The sequence below is a fragment of the Brachyistius frenatus genome, unplaced genomic scaffold (assembly GCF_029030835.1).
Source record: "Brachyistius frenatus isolate BFR_SWC_R1_liver_20210118 unplaced genomic scaffold, ASM2903083v1 Contig_17, whole genome shotgun sequence".
NCBI classification, from domain to species: Eukaryota; Metazoa; Chordata; class Actinopteri; family Embiotocidae; genus Brachyistius; species Brachyistius frenatus.
Window position 1 is genome coordinate 5,627,501 of NW_027210616.1, and position 18,551 is coordinate 5,646,051.

General features: G+C 42.6%; 2 protein-coding genes across 4 annotated transcripts in view; both read right to left on the reverse strand.

The window, feature by feature from the left end:
* The window catches only part of LOC138618649 (E3 ubiquitin-protein ligase RNF38-like), a 14,424-nt gene extending 3,916 nt beyond the window's left edge, over positions 1-10,508 (reverse strand). For both annotated transcript variants that reach the window (XM_069694530.1, XM_069694529.1), the window contains exons 1-8: positions 9,095-10,508; positions 5,143-5,195; positions 4,780-4,961; positions 3,813-4,239; positions 2,565-2,705; positions 2,241-2,429; positions 688-849; positions 464-564 (exon numbers count right to left, since the gene is read on the reverse strand). In XM_069694530.1, the coding sequence (XP_069550631.1) occupies positions 464-564; positions 688-849; positions 2,241-2,429; positions 2,565-2,705; positions 3,813-4,239; positions 4,780-4,961; positions 5,143-5,195; positions 9,095-9,425 (1,586 nt within the window). In that variant the 5' untranslated portion in view covers positions 9,426-10,508. The remainder of the gene's footprint in view (positions 1-463; positions 565-687; positions 850-2,240; positions 2,430-2,564; positions 2,706-3,812; positions 4,240-4,779; positions 4,962-5,142; positions 5,196-9,094) is intronic.
* A 476-nt stretch (positions 10,509-10,984) lies between these two features.
* LOC138618650 (zinc finger CCHC domain-containing protein 7-like) lies at positions 10,985-17,772 on the reverse strand. Of its 2 annotated transcripts, XM_069694531.1 has the most exons (8): positions 16,959-17,772; positions 16,005-16,066; positions 15,700-15,810; positions 15,419-15,589; positions 15,125-15,160; positions 14,688-14,792; positions 14,193-14,310; positions 10,985-12,548 (listed from the first exon to the last, which is right to left on the reverse strand). In XM_069694531.1, the coding sequence occupies exons 1-8, from the start codon at positions 17,320-17,322 to the stop codon at positions 12,061-12,063; spliced, it is 1,455 nt and encodes a 484-aa protein (XP_069550632.1). In that variant the 5' UTR covers positions 17,323-17,772; the 3' UTR covers positions 10,985-12,060. The 2 variants fall into 2 exon arrangements, with proteins under 2 accessions (XP_069550632.1, XP_069550633.1); XM_069694532.1 differs by lacking the exon at positions 14,688-14,792.
* Positions 17,773-18,551: the final 779 nt, after the last annotated feature.

Consider the following 18,551-nt stretch of genomic DNA (forward strand, 5'->3'; position numbering starts at 1 on the left):
ACACTTTGAAGACATCAACATTCAAAAAGTAAAAACACGGGCACGTGGCGATCGTAACCACGGGACGGTTTACGGTCACCTGAGCTGGCCGTGACTATAAGATCTACCAAATAGGAACGATTTAACCCGGAGCTTTAAAGTAGACAGTTTTTCTGCATCCTGAACTAAATTTGGGAGTTGGTTCCACCGGAGAGGGACCATAAAGCTAAAGTCTCAGCCTCCCATTGTACTTTTGTAAATTCTAGGAACCGCAAGTAAGCCTGCACTCTGACGGCAAAGTGCTCTATAGGGTAGAAGGATACTATGAGGTCTTTAAGATATGAGGGAGCTTGGTCTGTAAGGGCCTTGAATGTCAAGAGAAGGAATTACAATTTTATTCAGGTCATGTGTTTTATATTGGACTTAAACAATAATAAAATAAACTTTTCTCGTCTTAAGTGAGCTACTTTACCGATGTACTTACAGGAAGTAAGGCAGGAGGCTGGGGTGGTAAGGCGAAGGGGGCAGCTGTTGCGAGCGGTACCGTCGCCCCGGGAGACGTCGAGGAATGAAGTTCGGATAGGACTTGGGGAGACGATTGACGACACGTACACGTTTACATCATTTACATGGTTTCCAGCTCTCATTTTTCACAGCACTCCGAAGATGAGAATATATAGATTTGATCGGTTCACTGTAAACGCTCACCACTCCAAAGAACTCCTGTGGCAGAGGGTCATGGGAGAGGAAGTGGAGCTGCGTCGAGTGTGGGGTGAGGGCAGGGTGGGTGGCGGGAGGGTAGTGGAGCCCGGCACCCAAAGACAGGTGCTCTCCAAGCAGCTCCACATCGTTCTCTATCCTCTGCAATGGCTGAGAGGGCGAAGGAGAATGATGTGGAAAACCATGACAAGATGAGGGAGGCGCCATACGCGCGTTACTGTCCGAGATTGTTTCACGTGATAACACCAGCAGGGGCGATTCAACCACTCGGTAATATTACACGCGTATATTTAAGAAAGAAAGCACACATAAACGATCAATAAATGCTTAAAAAGAATCCCGTGAAGTGCTTAAAAATACCGTGATGTGATTGAAAGCAAAATGAAATGATTTCATTCTCCCAGCAATTGCTTTGTATTCAGTTTGTGCTTCAATAAGCACTGAGGATTAATCAATATCAAAGTCACACTAAAGTCCAATGTGGACAGAAGAGCTGTCGTATTACGCTTCCACAAGGGTAATATTTAATCTCAAATAACATGAACCTATTCGATCAGAATCTTCTTTTGCCTTTGTTAAGTTTCATAGTATTGTTTCAATATTAGTGATGCACAACACTGACATTCTCAGTACCTTTAAACCAACGACAGATATTTTCTTTTAAATGCAAAACCAAAATTGCAAAATCATTGCAAATCAAATAAACCAATATTTTATTGCAAATAGACAAATTGAAATGCCCAAATTCTTTGAAATTTTACATTGACGAACATTATTAAAAAAATGTTGCACTGTTTTTCCCAGTCTTTCAGAGTGATGAACCGCTCCCCATCTTCACTGGAGAGACTCGGACTATCTGAAATTTTCTTTTTATACCCAAACAGTTGCTGATCTGTTGCCAGGTAACCTAATTGGTTGCGAGATGTTTGACCAGGTGTTTCTTTTCTTTTTTTTTATCTTTACACTTTTCCAGTCTTTTGTTGCCCCTGTCCCAAATTTTCTGAGACGCGTTTCGGCCATTAAATTCAAAATAAGCACATATTTTTCATAAAACAATAACATTTCTCATTTGACATGTGTTCTTTGGTCTATTTGCAATTAAATATGGGTTGATGTGATTTGCAAATCATTGCATTCTGTTTTTATTTACAATTTACACAGTTTCCCAACTTTTTGGGAAACGGGGTTATAAACCGTTTCTACGTGCGAGCAAACACCAACTGACTTACTCAAATGTTTAAAACATGAATCATCTTTTCTGCTGCAACACTGTACAACACTTTACTGCTGCATTTTCTATGTGGCAGGAGGAACAATGAAACTTTCCCTGAAAGATGCCGACTGTCACACTGACTTCTCAAGAGAGAACTTTATATAAAATGTCAAACAGGGGACACATTGTTGTTTTTTTAAGAGACACGTTGATATGAGGAGATAAACAGGACACTCTAATCTTGTCAATTCAGATTTAAACCCAAATACCAGAATTTATAACATTCACAACAGCTTTCGTTTGAAACAACGTACAACTTCCTACTCACCGATCGGGCCTGCTGCGCCGGATAGGGTCCAAACTGTCCGGGCTGCGGCAAATGGGGTGGATGGTGGGAGAGGTGCGTGGGGGGGTGGGTGAGGTGAGGAGGGGGGAGCAGGAAGGCCGGGTCGCTGGACAGCAGTGACGGGAATGGGTAGGGCATGGGTAAGTGCTGCACAGAACAAGTCTGAAGGACCTAACAGAGACACAAAGAAACAGTCAAATTAAATTCAGAGAGGCACACTGGAGAAAGGATTTTGAAATGTGTTAAATAAAACAATTGTGCTACGGGGAAACATGCATCTCTCAAAAGAAACACAAACACACTCACAGGAGGAGGGACGCTGCAAACGGGATAGTGCTGTCCACTGAAGACCACCGAGCATGCTGGGATCTGCTGTGGGGCAGAGCGAGGCGGCAGGCCCGGTGGCGCCCCCGGAGGAGACACAGGGTATGATACCGGAGCTGAACCCTGAATATGGAGATCACATGAGGGGGGGGACAAGTCGAGTGACAAGACTTTATCCACAACTGTTTATCCAATTGTGAAAACCGTAGGTATCACTGCTGACACCACAGATGTATATGTGGTGTTGAGCACAGCTCGGCAGGGTTTTCCGAACAGAGGCATGTTCTGAGATACAAGACTTACAATTTTTATGAACAGACAAAGTGGTAACGCGAATGAGAGGATGTCTTGCAGTTAAAGTAGTGCCTTTTTTCTTTTTTTTTAAAAGCTTGCATTAATTTGTGGATATGAATTCTGATGCAAACTTGGTTGAATTATAATGTACATTTAAGTGGCATTTAATTGATTAAGGTCCAACACCTACACACTTGTTTGCCTGCAAAGGACCTGCAGATTAAAATTAGCTCTGACATTTTATCTACTCACCTGTTAATATCAAATCCAATTATTGGAGTAATGTGTTTCTCTCCATTTCTAGAGAGGAGTTAAACTTACATACCTTGAGATCACCATTACTAACAGCCATAAACTATTTGTAAAATAGTTGTTTCAAATGTGCTTTAAAATGCACTTGGATTAAAAAAAAAAAAAAATTGATTAATCACACAAAGGTAAAGTTTTCATTTTGCCAATAATCTTTTCTCCATTCCAGCCAACTAAATCTTTCCCCACTGGGGAAAAAAAAAAAAAAAAAAAAGCACACAAGTCAGACGTGCCAACAGACAGGCTTTCCTTTACCAACTGAAACTTTCACCTGCATGAATTAGTTTTTCTTGATAAATATCAGAAAATTCTGTTGCTGCTTTCGAGATCTAAACAGACCTCAGCAATTCATCAAAAGAAGATCACATTAGACTTTGGTCAACATCTTCAGCTGCAAATAAATGAATATACCCACGAGTAGCTGGTTTGAATTTTCACAGTGTCTTGTTTTAAGAACATACATCTTAAAAAGTGTTATTTATGCTGTGTCGAGCAAAAAGATGCCCTACTTTGAGAATCACAACAGCTAGTCAGGCTTTCTCATTTCAGTCCTTTCTCTACTGCTGTACTATGTTTTTCCTCTGATACACACCACCAACACGGCATCATTATCCACTCTGAACCCACCTGCTCATGGAGGTCCAGCAGCACGCTGCTCTGTTGCTGGGACGGGTGGGGGTGCTGCGGATGGGCGGCAGGGTGCAGCAGCCTGGGAGACAGGTTAGGTGACTGGTGTAGAGGCCTCGGGGAGGGGTTTGGGGGATGGTAACCCGGGCGTTCTTCGGGTCCGGGCCCCGGCCCTCGAGGAGGTTGCTGGCTGTAGGGTGGGTAACCCTGAGGAGGAGCTGGGTGTCGGTAGTTTTCATCCTGATGGCCCGGTGACGGGCCGTGGTGGGAGTGCAGGTGCTGGTGGTGGTGATGATGGTGGGCATTGGGGTGGTGATGGTGGTGGTGATTGTTGTTGCTGTTGTAGTGGTGGTGGTTGTTGTGGGCATTGTGGTGATGGTGGCGGGTCAGACGGTCTCTGCGGCCACGCTGACGTCTCATCGGAGGGCTGAGGTGGAAGAAAGAAGGGGAAAAACTAAAGAGGCGGCAGGAGGTCGACCCTCAGTTTACCACCAGAGGAACTGATCTAACTTTCTAAGGTTTTCTACTTGGATTATGGAGCAGGCATCAAGACTTTTTGAGGTATGTTGTCATTTGCATCATTAATATAGTGGAGTTCCCATGAACCCCTGACTAAAACTTAAGTGCTGACAAAAAAGCAGGAAGAAACTTCAGCTTCAACAGTGTATTAAAACCACTAAATGGAAAGATTATTGAGATTTTTGGAATTGATCTTTAATTCAAGTATTTAAATGAATTCTAATAGTCCTGATAAAAGGTAACCTCATCACACGCCTTAACCTGTGGAAATTCACAAATCTTTGCAGACTGACATGCGTCACCTCATATTACTGTGCAAACTGCAATGTTTTTCATACTTTCAAACAAATTAAGCAATTTCAAGATACAAAATGTGTAATCTTGTAATTATTATTCAATATTTTTAAGCTGACTAATTACTTGAAATGTATTTGTGTCACACACATACCTGCGACGGTTTCGGACAGGTGTATGGCATCTCTCCGGCATGTAGTGGGGGTGTGGTCTGCGACTGGGAGGCAGCTCCCAAGGGCGAATGGGAGAGGAGGGAGTCGAGGGAGGGGCGGAGCTTAGATCTAATATGGACTGCTGGGAGAGACGCTGCCTTTTCGGGCTTGGACTGTCTTCTATCTGCACACGAGGTGGAGGAGGTGAGGAAACCATGGCGATGGTCGTTCAGGAAAAAAAAAACCACAAAGACAGACAGACAAAAGGGGAGAATGAATGAGAGAGCAAAAACAATTAAATATAAATTCCATTTAAGCCAGGAGCAGAGGAGAGGCAACAGGCAGAGGTCATGTTTCATACTTACTTTGTCCCGATCTTCGCTGCACACATTATCTGGATGAAAATGTAGCAAACCTCCTGCAGGCCAGAGAGAGGGGGAAAAAACATAATCAGATAAAATAGGGCTGAGAAAAATATCAACATCACAAGACACATACACTGGCTAAGCCAACAAAACACACACAAAACACACACGGGCAGCTCGCTGCCTTTGCTTTTATTTTCCCTTTCAAGACCACACTGGATGCCAAAACAAAAAAAGATGCTATCTTAATGCAGCCTGGCTGCATTTGCTTGAACAGTTCTATAGACACCACAACAGTCCAACAGTGAGAACAAAAACATGCCTCCGACATATTGTTAAACAAACAGATACAGTCCTGCGTTCTCCGCATAGGTTTTCTCTTCCAAACTGGCTTTTAAATGTCCTGCTTTAAACAAGACGACAAGAAAGGAACTCATCTCTGGAAGATGTCACACTGAGCTCATCCTCTGTGGCTCTCGCAAACAAATCACTCCTTCTGATCTGCCATGAAAAGCCCATTTCCGGCACACAGACGCCCACAATCGAGCATGTGCAGAACACCAAAGCATCTGATTCGCTTTGCACATGTAAAATCTTTTTGAAGAAGGATAACTACTTTTGTCTCCAGTCATCAACTCACTATCACTTTTCTCAAAGTTCACATGGTGTGCTACTATCTAGAGCTGAAACCAAGGACTAAAATCATTATCAAGCAAAACATTGGTGGTTTTAGCTTCGCAAATGTGAAGATTTGCTGCTTTTCCTTGTTTTAGAGGATTGTAAAATGAAAATGTTTTGGTTTTAAACTGCTGGTCAGACACAAGAAGCAACTTCAAGACATCAATTTGTGAACATGTGATGCTTATTTTCACAATTTTCTGGCATTTTATGGTGCAATTATTTCAAACATTAGACACAATAATAAAATACAAAAATAACTGCTCGCTAGAACTATCCCATAAACTTGTGTCACCCAGTAGAGTAATCCCTTTGAAAATAAACTATTACCAGAAACCCCTGACTTCAAATCTCTGTGTTGCCAGTCTTCTGTCATGTTGAAGTGCCCCTGAGCAAGGTAGTCAACCACCATAAGCTCTTTAACTGCAGCTCAGTACTGTGCCTCTTTCTCTTTTTGTGAATTCCTTGTGGTGAAAGAACAAGCGCTCTGAATCTTTTTTTTTTAAGATCAACAGACCATCCCAAAAGAAAGATTCCTTAATGATATGAATGAGATAAGTACATCAAAAAGAATACCAAAAAAAAGAGAGAAAAATAACCTCTAAATAAAGCACATAATCTCAGAAAAACACAGTACTCTCCATCTGTTTATCTGACAGTCCACATGTGCAGTCTCGATGCAACATGTGCACACAGACATTTCAGCAGCTTAAGAAGGATGTCTTTGAACTCGGCTGACAAGAGTTTTCTTTAAGCAGTCCCCCCAAAAACCTTTAATCACCAAAAAGAGTGGGGGGGGGGAACTCCTCCCCTCATGCCTTTCTGTTTCTTCCTCTCTGCCTTCCTCATCCAAACAGTCCCTTCTGCCTCCTCAGAAACAACAGATCTGACAGCACCCCCTACCCCTTTCTTGTCTTTGCGACGCCACTCCGGAGCCATGTGAAGTCTGCCGACAGTGACAGCTCAAAGGCACCCTGCTAGTGGCTGCAGAGAACTGACTCGCCAACAGTGGGTCCAGCATGTTGGCTTACATCTTTATTCATCTTACCATCCATTTTTCTTTAGACCTCATAAGGTCCCGGGCCTCAGACGCCCATGTGTTTTGTGGATAACTAGGTCTGTTAATGCTGATTCATCCCGGGGGCCATAGGCGAGGGGATGGTGAGCCAGACTGGACGGGTTCTGTTGGCGAGCAGACACGACCTTATTTCCTCAGAGCAAAGCTGCTGGGGAAGACTGACATCATTTCTTTCACGACAATCGAGTCAGGCAAGGTAGTGAACCTAGAGAACCAGCTGTCATCAAGAAGCAATTTGTTCATGCTCTTTAGCCGAATTTAAAAAAAACTCAAACCATTATTTAGAAGGGGAAAAAAGATGTAGAGAAACAATCTATTTACCCACATAATCTGCAGAGATCACATACAATGATTATTAATGAAGATCTGTAAAAAACAAAAAAAATGCTTGCTGTTGAGTTGCAATGCTGGCAGATTGTGGGATGCAACGCTCACTGTTAAAAGCAAAAGTAGGTGACAACTGGGGGAGTAAAACAGAAGGGGAGGGAAGGGGAGGGGGAGGGGGAAGGGGGATGGAAATAAAACAGAGGTAAGACAGCGGGCCACATTTTAACACCCCCAAATCCAACCCTGTCACATAACTGATGCCAGGAGGTGTAATACAGTGACATGTACAAAGACAAACAATGCACTTAAACAGTGTTATATTGCTTACACAAAGAGTACATTCAATAACACACACACACACACACACACAACTAGAAAGGATGAAGCATGTGTATTGTTTAAGTCATCCACACAAACCCTGCTGAAGCCTGTCAACGTGGGAAGCATGCATCTCTGTGTCCCCTCTGTGTGGCTTATTTTGGGTGTTTGGCAACTGTGCTGCTATTACAACAGAGGCCCATTAAAAACCTGCTTTCATTCATTCACAGCACTTTCTTGTTGCCTTTGAAGGAACTCCAGACTGGTATTAAAAGAAGGTTTCTCCAGTCAAGTTTTTAACGGTCAGCAATCAAAAGCTGCTGAAAGACTAGTGTCAATAGTTCCTGTGCTGTCTCACACTCAATTTTCTTCTTGGTCAATTTAATTTATTTCTTCTTATTTCGTCAAGGTGTTTTTTTCATTTGTCGTCTTTGTGAGTTTAGGTTGAAAAGGGAACCACTGAAGCCGTTAGGAGGAAAAGCCAATTGAATAAATATTAAATAGATACTGGACAATAAGAATATATTTGACTTGAGAAAGTGAAGAAACCAACAACATGCCAACACAAGTTAATTTCTTTGCCTTTTAAAAGAGAGTAACATCAATCTTCACTCCACTCGACCCTGAACCACTAAAGAAGAAAACTAATCTGGGACAGTATAGAGCTTTACAAAGGCTGAAAAGTAAGTTAAATAGCATTAAGGCTTACGGATGAATGGGCTGACTGTGAACTACAAGGAAAACTACAATGCCGGCCTGAAGCACAACAGTTAGCAACCTAAAACATAAAGATAAAATTGCTGTAGAGAAAGGGATTTCATATTAAACAATTCCCAGGCTTGTTTCAAGGATCCAAACTGTTTTTTAATCAGACTCCTCTTGTACATATGTCTTGTACAGACAGTAGACGAGTGTGTGGGATGTCTAAACCACTGAGCAAATCCATCTGTCTCTAATCTGATAAATCAAAACGCACTGCTCAACAATATTAAGAGTTTGAATCTACGAAATTTCCACTTTCCAACAAATAGATTCATTTTATCCACCATCTAATTTAGTTCTAAATAAATCTGTGTTTAACTGCGATTATAATTTAAGTTAAATCACTAATAACCTGTGGTCTTAGTTTCTGCACTGCGTCCACGGGTGTAACATAATGTGACCTGCTGGGCTTCAGCACACCCATGCTTGGACTTCCTCGAAGAAAAATCTGCAGTGCTAAATTCCTTCCGCGAGTCAGGATAAATTTTCACTCCGAGAATAAAGACAAGCAGTGACATACAAGACAAAGTTCATCAACCTGCTTTGGCCTATTTACGCGACTCAATGGTAGTTAAACCTTTAAAGCTCCAATGCAGCCCATTTCACAATATACAGCTGGCCTGTCAAGCAACAGCTGTCAGTGAAAGCACCAAGCCTTTTAGTTGAATGTCTCAAAGCCTGATAAGCTGCTCTGGTCTGCCTGCATCCCTCAGGGGGTGCATCCTGTGTGAATGTGTGTAAAGATGCATCTAGCCAGGCTGCAGGCCCTGTTTACTTAAACCTGCTTACCGGCCCCGGGGTGCCTGTGAGCTCCGTGCGAAGAGTGGCGCTGCGCCCCCGCGGACAGGTAGCTCCCCTGGGTGTGTTGCTGCTGCTGCTGTTGCTGCTGTTGCTGCTGCTGCTGTTGCTGCTGCTGCTGCTGCTGCTGCTGCTGCTGCTGGCTCTCCGGGTAGCTACGACCTCCGTGGTGCGGCGCCCAGCCGGGGTTGCTCACCCCTCCTCCGGTGGCGTTCATCAAGCTCCCGTTACCGACCGCGTTGCCGCCGCTTCCAATGCCGCCGCTCACGGCGAAATGATAGAAGCCAGACCGAGACCGAGACCGAGTCCTCGGGGGGTCCATGGCTAGTGAGGAGGAGGAGGAGGAGGAGGAGGAGGTGGTGGTGGTGGTGGATAGATATGATGAAGGTATGCTTTGAGAGATGGACGTCCAGGAGCCTCGCTCTTCAGACCGCTTCTCGGCGTCTCTCCAGCCACCGAGTTACCTTCGCCGAGCGGTTCCTGCGAGTGTTTTCTGAGGCATTTAAATCTGTTGTTTGACTACAAGAAGACCTGGAAAGCAGCAAGTTCAGGGAATCACAGCCCTCATGTGTCGCACCGTCTGCACCGACTCCATCCAGTCGCCCCTGAGCTGCGTGTGTGTGTGTGTGTGTGTGTGTGTGGTGGGAGGGGGGGGGGGTCAATTCAACGGAAACAGCTTTTAAAAAAATAATAATAATAATAATTCTAACAAAAATGCACCACTTAGCAACGCAAACAAGTCCTCCAAGCTGCAGTTCAATCAGCAGGAGATACAACAAAAACGAAACGCTCAGTTATCAGCGTCCTCTTCACCACAACAACAGCTGCTTCTTCTCCATTGTCCTCCGGTGAGCTCCGTCGGGCTTTCACAGTCAAATAAAGTGTTGTTGTTTTAAAAAAAAAAAAAGAAAAAAAGGCACCGGTCGGACACGGTCCGCTCCTCTCCGCTGTCGATTCAACAAACGAGCGACTGAAGTTGCCGGACGTCGCTTCTCTTCCTGAAGCCGGCCAAGTTCAACGCTCCCGTCCAACACAAGATGGCTAGCTGTCGAGCGTCTAGCGAACTAAAGCGAACCAGCCGCGCTGATAACTGGCTGCAAAACAAAGTTATCGGCGCAGCTTCCTGGAGAAATTACTGATAAAAAAAAAAAAATAAAAAAAAAAACCCAGGACGGCTCCACCTGCTCCGAGTTGGCTAACTATACCTGCTCGTTCATTAGCATAATTGTGTTGTTGTTGTTTCTCTCTCTCTCTCTCTCCAGCTAGCCGAAGGCTAACAGGAAGCGAGGTCTGGAGGGGAAACGAGTCCGACGGTGCCGACGTTACGAGCTAGCGGACGTCGCGCCGTGTCTTACGTTGCGGGATCGTCGGTTAACGGAGCCGGACGCGGGATTACCGACGACCGCGTGAGGGAGGGGTGCCTTCTCCCTCGAGCGAGGTGGGTGAAAGTCGTCTAATTTAAATCCCCTCTCGCCTTCGCCGTCGGTGTGTTTTCTCCGGTCAGCGGGGAGCGGAGATCAATCAATGGGAGGGTCGCGTCTCCGGCCAGCCGCTGCTAATCGATGACAGAGCGACGTGGAGCTCGTCACAAGGCAATTTCGTGCAAAATCCTTGAGAGCAAATTACGCAAACTCGCCGGGGAGGAGGAGGAGGAGGAGGGGGGGGGGCGTTCAAATGCGTGCAATATATGTTTGCGTACGAGTTATGTAATTAGTGGCAGTGAAGGGCGATATTAAGCAAAGTAGCTTGTTGTCGGAGTTCGACTACTTCTGTCTGCCAAAAACCCCGGCAGCTGCTTTGCTTATTAATAATTCAGCAGCTTCGTAGCAGAAATACTATGAGACGACGCTTTGAAAGCCACTGGCTTCATACGGCTTTTCAAGCTGATGTGCTCTACATACGCAGACACGTAACGATACAATAAGTAAACATATACACCCACATGAGAGTATGTTTTCACGCATCAAACGTCCCACAATAATCTTGTATCTTGGAAACACAGAAATGGGGGAATCGGGAAATTTCGAGTATCTTAATCGAGGAAATGAATTGTTGCTGTAAAACAGTCATTATATTTACAAAGATAACCAACCATTCTCACATCATACAATATAACAGAATTGGAAAAGGCAAGTAAAAAGTGTAAAAAAAAAAAATATATATATATATATATATTCTTAATATGTTTAAAACTGTGCAGGTATCAAATTTGGCCCAGCCAGTATAATGAACATAGTACAGAAGTAAGTTCATACCAGATTAAGATAAGCATCCTTCGACTGTATTGGACAGGATCGTTTTTGTAGTAATTTATGAATTTAATGTTTCCTTTAATTCTATGTGATGATGTCTTTTATCTCGACCCTGAGTTTGTAATGAAGTTTTGAACTAAAATGAATTGACAATAAATGAATTAAAAGACAATACTGATGAACTGCAACCACTATAATGTCTGGATGTATTTCCAAAACTATCAGAATGATATAAAAATACATTTGTGCCTCACTGACTCATCTCAGCTGTTGTTTCCAGTTCTCCCCGGTGAAACCACTGTCACTCCATGACAGCTCCATAACGACTGCTTGCTGTTTAAAGTTTGAGCAAGCACATGTATATCGCAGAGGGGCACTGGTAACTGTGAATGTGGATTGTTATGTGCAGTCATCACATTTCCAGGATGGCTGATGTTTTGTCACTATTGAACTATCGTCTACTGGATTTTAAGATGTGTGGCATTTAGTAGGCCAAATGTTCGGTCTCACAATGTTAATGAAAGTAAAAAATTGATTATCGATGATTCAGATCTGCTCCAAAATTGAATGCGTCCCTCCTTGGCCCATGCTGCATCAATGCACTACGTTTCATGAAAATCAAACTGCTGTTTTTTCCGTAATGCTGCTGACAAACAGACAGACTGCACCGAAAACAACCTCCTTGGTGGAAGTAAACATCACACTTTATCTTCTTCTGTGACGCACTCTTTGCTTTGGAGAAAGAAGGTTTTCACTTCCAATGTCCACGTCACCATGGGGATACAAATCCCCATGTTTAAACGCTTCTCTTTTCTTCCACCTCTGTGCTCTCGCTGCTCTTCTGAAACTTGTCTCGTCCCTCCTCTTCTTCTGTGGAGGAGGTATGGACTGCCTGTGACGGTGGGGGGATTGTCTAAAGGAGTCTGCGGGACAGACTTCATTGTCGGAGTTACCCAGCGACCTCCCCATCAGTCCTCCTTCCCGCATGAACTGGGCCTCTCTCCTCAGTCGCTTAACCTCACGTCTCTCTCTGCGCCTCTCTGGCCACGTCTTCCTCCTGCCAGCTCGGCTACATGCCTCTTGTTTAGTCCTGCTTCTCCGCTGGACTGACTGAGTCTCCTCGCCACTCTCCCTGTTTTTTTCACACAATCGTTCCAAGTCTGAAGGCGTCAGGGATCCAGCACTTGCATGCTCTGAAAACACAGACAACCCAGATAGACAAGACCGACTTAATAATCAGTGTGATCCTGTTTAATAGAATAATAATTCAAAACAGGCTATAGAGCTAATCACTGTTTTACATTAACAAGAAGTTGAATGAAATGTAAAAGTGGCGTCCACTGGGACGAGCGCACAGTTATCAGCCAACTCTGCAGGTCTTCTGAACTCAACAGAGCATTTTAGCATCTTTCATTTTCATTTTCATTTTATGGTGAACATAGTGATATATTTAGTAGCTAAAGAAACATATTTCCTCTTCAACTGGCAGAGAACAAAACAGCTAAAAAAAATTTATTTTTTTTAAATTTAAAAACTGATTGTGCTCACATTTACTGAATGAAATCTAATGTGGCTCTGTGTCTGGAAGATGTCTATCTAATTTTACTGACAGGCTCGCAACAGATTTCTCAAGTCCATGAAGTGTATTGTTAAAGTAAAATAATTTTGTCATGATATATGTATTAAAGGTCACTCTAGAAAGATGGTATTTGATTTTTGTTTAGCTAAGATTAAATCCCAAATACTTTTTTTTTTTTAAACACCAATAAAGCAGAAAGAGCAGAGATAAAATAAATTGTTTTTTTTGCAAAAGTTGACATTGTTGTATGTACAATAAAACATTGTAGAATAAAAAAAAATAGTGGTTCTCAAATGGTCTCACCACCCAAATCCATCCATTATCTATACCCGCTTTATCCTGAACAGAGTCACAGGGGGCTGGAGCCTATTCCAGCTGACTTTGGGTGGAGGCAGGGTACACCCTGGACAGGTCGCCAGTTTATCACAGGGGCAACACACAAAGACCAGTCACACTCTCATTCACACCTAAGGACAATTTGTAGAATCACCAAATAACCTGAGATGCATGTTTTTGGACGGTGCCCGGAGAGAACCCACGCAGGCACAGGGAGAACATGCAAACTCCACACAGAAAGGCCCAGGCCCGGAATCGGACCCGGAACCTTTTCGCTGTGTGGCGGCATTGAAAACCACTACACCACTGTGCCGCCACCACCCAAATCTAATCTGGACAATTTTGTTTTATTGTGGGGCCACTCATATTTATTCCACAAAAAAAGGGCAGTAATATACAATACCTTCATGTGATATTGAAAACATGAAACAAACTTTTTTTTTTTTTTTTTTTTTTTTTTAACCTAGAGCTAAACTACCAATTCAATAAAAAGGCAGATTTATCTTGAATTACAGATGTTGTCAAACAGGTTTAAAATGGTGATGCTCATCAAGTTTGAGGAAACGTAATTGAACTGTGTAAATATTTAATAAAAGGGCAAACTTTTCTTTAACTAAATAAATATCTAATCCTTAACCTGTCTGCAAAAGCTCAACTGAGAGCTACAAGGTGACTGCATTAGTTTTGGTCGTTACTGTCATGACAACGCTGGTGGATGGTGGCTATTGGCTACTGTGTTAGAAACATATGTCCTTGAAAATAATAGTGGGAAAACTACAATTCTGTAGACTTCAAAATACTGAATCTTTTTTTTTTTTTTTTTCATGCACACATTTGTGACCCACTGAAAACAGCCCCGCGACCTACTTTTGGTTCCCGACCCACCGGTTGAAGAAAACTACTATAACATATGCTTTGTCACCTTTGGTTCTTTTCTGCATCCTCATACGATGTTGGAGAATGTCCTCCTTGGTGTCATAGTGTGAAACATAAGGCAGTGACGGAAAAGTGCCACTGATCATTCTCCTCCTCGTGCACTCCTGATGCCAACAGAAAAACACACATGAACTAGAGCTAAGAAGTTAAAGGATGGGTACAAGACAAAGGAAAATAGTGCCATTAAAAAGACACAAGTAATGACAGTGATTGTGGGAGACAGATCAAAGAATGGAAACTTAGGGAGCAAAAGGATTCAGTTAAGTCGGATCCAAAACACAGAGAGAAACAGAGAGAAGAAGAAAACCTGTTGGACAGGAGTGTAAAAACAGCAAAGAGAAATGCGAGGTAAGGAAAAACGAAGAGAAGCGAGAGGAATAAACGATTAAGCGGTAAAAAACAAAGTGAAGGCAGGTAAAGATCAAGACTAGAACGCCAGGAGATAAAAGTAAGGGGAAGCTTCCTTTCAATAACCACTTACAAAGCCATAATGACCCCTTTTAGAGCAGTTGTAACAGTGAGTGTGGTATCTCTTATGTCTGAGGTTATGAACAGTCCGTGGCCTGAGAGGAACCTCTAACCTGATCTGGAAATAAAGGTCAAACAAAGGACATTTTTAAAAACAAAAAACTTAAATGTTTTATTAACACATTACATAAAAACTGATTATGAGCAGTGCCAGCCAGCCATGTGTCTCTACTGTGACTTTTTAATAAAAAGCAGAAAATGCTCAAAATAAATCTTAAATAAATAAGAGTCACCTGCTTCTTGGATAAATTCTCATTTCATTTTGGGCAAAATCATTAAAGCCTCAAATTATATTTATACAGAAAGACCCTTTCATGTTAGGAGGTATTCTGTTGCTTAGAAAAGCAGCTGAGGTGAACAAAGTGCAGTTATGTCCAAACTTCAACTCACAGTTAAGTGGAACTGTCTCCATGTGTCAGGACAGGCCTGAGGAAAACCCAAACAACAGAGGAGAGAATTATTCTTCTGAGCAAAGTACAGAAAAAGCTTTGTGTAACGCCACAGAAGACGAGGAACTATTTGCAGAAATAAAACAACACTTTGTAAAATTGCCCCCACACACTTTAAAGGCAACAAAATCTTTCAACACAGAAATGCTTCCAACGGTTCCTCCAACCCGGCAACTCACTCTCCAACACAAACACTCAAAGGGAACCAGATTTGGGAAATAGCAGACAAGCTCACATCAGAGAGGTGCCCTGTCATCCCACAGCGCTGGCAGTGTTGGTTCCACAAGGAAGGAATTTCACAGGGCCTGAGGCCATGTGAAGGCAGTAAACAGCTCGGGCATGGGCGGCCTGGACAGTCCCTCTGGATGTGGCCCCGGATCCCACAAAGGACACAGGTGGGACATTTCTGCTGACATGGAGACCAGAAAGATTGCTTTTAAAGATGGTATGACGGGTCCTGTCAATCGAACTCTGCAGGCACTCATGGTAATAGGATAAATGAGTGAGTTACTTTACTTTATGGAGGTAGCAGCTTTTGGCAAGGTGTCCCGTCCTGTTGCAGATGCGACAGATCAGAGATCGACCAGGGATGAAGTAGCGGCTGGCCAGAAACGGATCAGCGCCATACTGGATAAAATGAAAGACATGACAGACATTTTTAAAGGCCAATTATGTGAACCCATAATACAGTCTTCAATATCAGACAACCACAATTTTGAATACATTTTCTTTCCTCCTTTTGCTACTGTTTAGTAGTTGCATATTGTCCTGCATTAATGAGATCTCCAGTAGTATTCATGAAAGCTGTTTTAAAAAGTTACCTTGTCTCTCTCTGATACAGCCCAGGTCTCTTTTACTGATTTTACATTCTCCTCTGTTATTTCTGAGACGGAGAGAAAGACCAAGGAGAACATTGTTACACAGACACAAATATATTCGTCAATTAAAGATATAACTGTGAGTTGCTCTGAGGAGGAATAGTTATTGAACTGCAACATAAACTTATATATCATATCAGGAGTTTTTCCAAGCCCAGTAGTCTTTCCCAGTTATTCAGTCTTGTAAAAGCTGGAGCTCTGGGGACTAAAAAATTATGAGGAACACTTGACCTTCCAAAAGCTACTATCACGTATGTAAATAAAACCTAACGCCTCTCTGCTCCAGTGAAGCCCCGAGGTGGCAAGACAAGACAAAGCGGTTGTGCAATGCAGGTCCCTGGTGTGAATATGAGTATCTATCTTCATTAACGTGAAGCGGAGCATTTCCCAAACAACGGACTGCATGCTGAAGCAAACCGATTCTATAATGACTCTGTAATATCTTAAATAAATTGTACTCCCACTGATCTACAGAAATCACTATAACTCACCGTGTCAGTTTACTGTTTTTGCATGAAATGTATTTCTATCTTTGTTTCTCATCATGTCTCTGTATTGTTTCCATCTATCTCCCATGTTGGATGCTGGAACAGCAATTCAAAAAATAACATTCTGAGCTGTAACTCGACAGTCTTGTCTATGAAATATCACAGCTGGTGCATTTACGGTTTTACTCGATGAAAAAAAATAAAGTAGATAATCCTTACTGATGTCCAGAGATTTAGTTTAGTTGATTTAATTTGACTGTTTTGTCCTTGTTGCTCCACTATGCCACTGGCAGCTGTAAATATTGATCACTTATTTAAAACACCTGAGTGCTTGTGTTGAAATCTAATGGAATTAGATGACAGACAGGAACACAATGTTAACCCGGAGGCCGATGAAGTGGAGTCTGACCTTCATCTCCGGAGTCATCCTCAGAGCTGTTCCAGTAGCTCAGGTTCAGCTGGATGCTTGAATCCCCCACCTGCTCCTCTTCATCCAGGATCATCCACTTCTCGGTGGACTCGTCATTGTCCTCCTCCTGCAATTCAGCAGGAGAACCGAGTCTTGCGTCCTGCAGAGCTATCCGAGAGGAGCTGAAGGCCAGGAGGAGCGGAGGCGATCCCTCCCCGCTGAGCCGTGCAGCTCGCCCGCCGCTTCTGCGATGTTCCTGGTGTCTGAACTTAGTTTCACCTTCATCCTCTGAACTGCCGGAGTCCTCGAAAAAGAAGTGGTCGCCTTTCGCGCTTTTCTGACCGTCCTCAACTTCATTGTCCATAGTAAAAGTACAACCCGACGCAGCCTGCGGCTGAACAGCGCCCCCTTCAGGTGCTTGTCTGCACGGCTATCCAGCAGCAGCGACCAATGGCTGATATACGATAACGTTCTGTTAATGAATGGCACCGGGCAGTCTAGGCGTCGAGGTTAAAGGGATTACTTTTAAAAAAAACACGTGAACTTATGGCGTAGTAATGTAAACAATAAAGCTATTTTGACACGTGCTTAAGGCTAACCAGCGCTATGCTAACGTTAACTCGCTCCGTAGTAGCCGAGGTAGTTAGCTTGGTAAACAACAAAGTCAAATAACGTCTATAAATGCAATTTTAAGTTGCTTACCGTTTTAACCCACTATACCTCGGTTGCGATTTTGTGCAATTCGTATTACAAAATGTTCCCTCGATGACGCTAAGACGTTAGTTGTGACTTCCATGCCTGTTTACAAGTCAGAAGCTGAAGCACTCCCAGCCGGCGTTTCCGGAAAATGTTGGACAACCAAAACGTAACTCGGCGTTAACACGCTGTCATTCCGGTGCTGGGGCAGAACTGATAATAAAAGCAGTGCAATTGTAAAATAATTATTAATATACTGGTGATGAAGTAATATTATACTCCTCGTAAATTAATTATTTTATAATAACAAAAAAAAAAAGTATTGTGAATTTCACGGTATTTATTTGTGGTTGTGAAGACAATTTGTGCCAAGCTGTTCCCATAGCAACGACTTCCAACCGGTATGCAAAGTGTTTTGTTTTTGTTTTGTTTTTTTAAAAACTATATTCAAATTAAATTTGGCGTACACAAAATTTCAGTCCGAAACAATGTATTACAAACTGAGCTATTACATTTTGTTAATACATGTCAGTACATTCAGCAGAAAACAGGTTAAATAAATAAAAAGAACAGCAACAACTATAATTGAATATAAGAGGTCTATTCAGGAAGCAGTGTCTGTGTGGGTTTATAAACATCAAAGGCTCTTTTAGTTTTTATTCATTTCAAAGCTTTCTTAAAATGTATTAATTCATTCATGAACAGTGGGTCTGACATGAATAAATCGACATCTGTGAATAAATTGTTTAGCCGTAATGATTAGACTATTAAAGAGCATTTCCCTCTTTCTGTTTTGCAATGTATTTACAAATTTAATCTCAATAAAAAATATTTTGGGTATTTTTTCCTTTTCATCTATCCAATTTTGAAAAGAGTCCCAAAAGGATCCGGTATGAT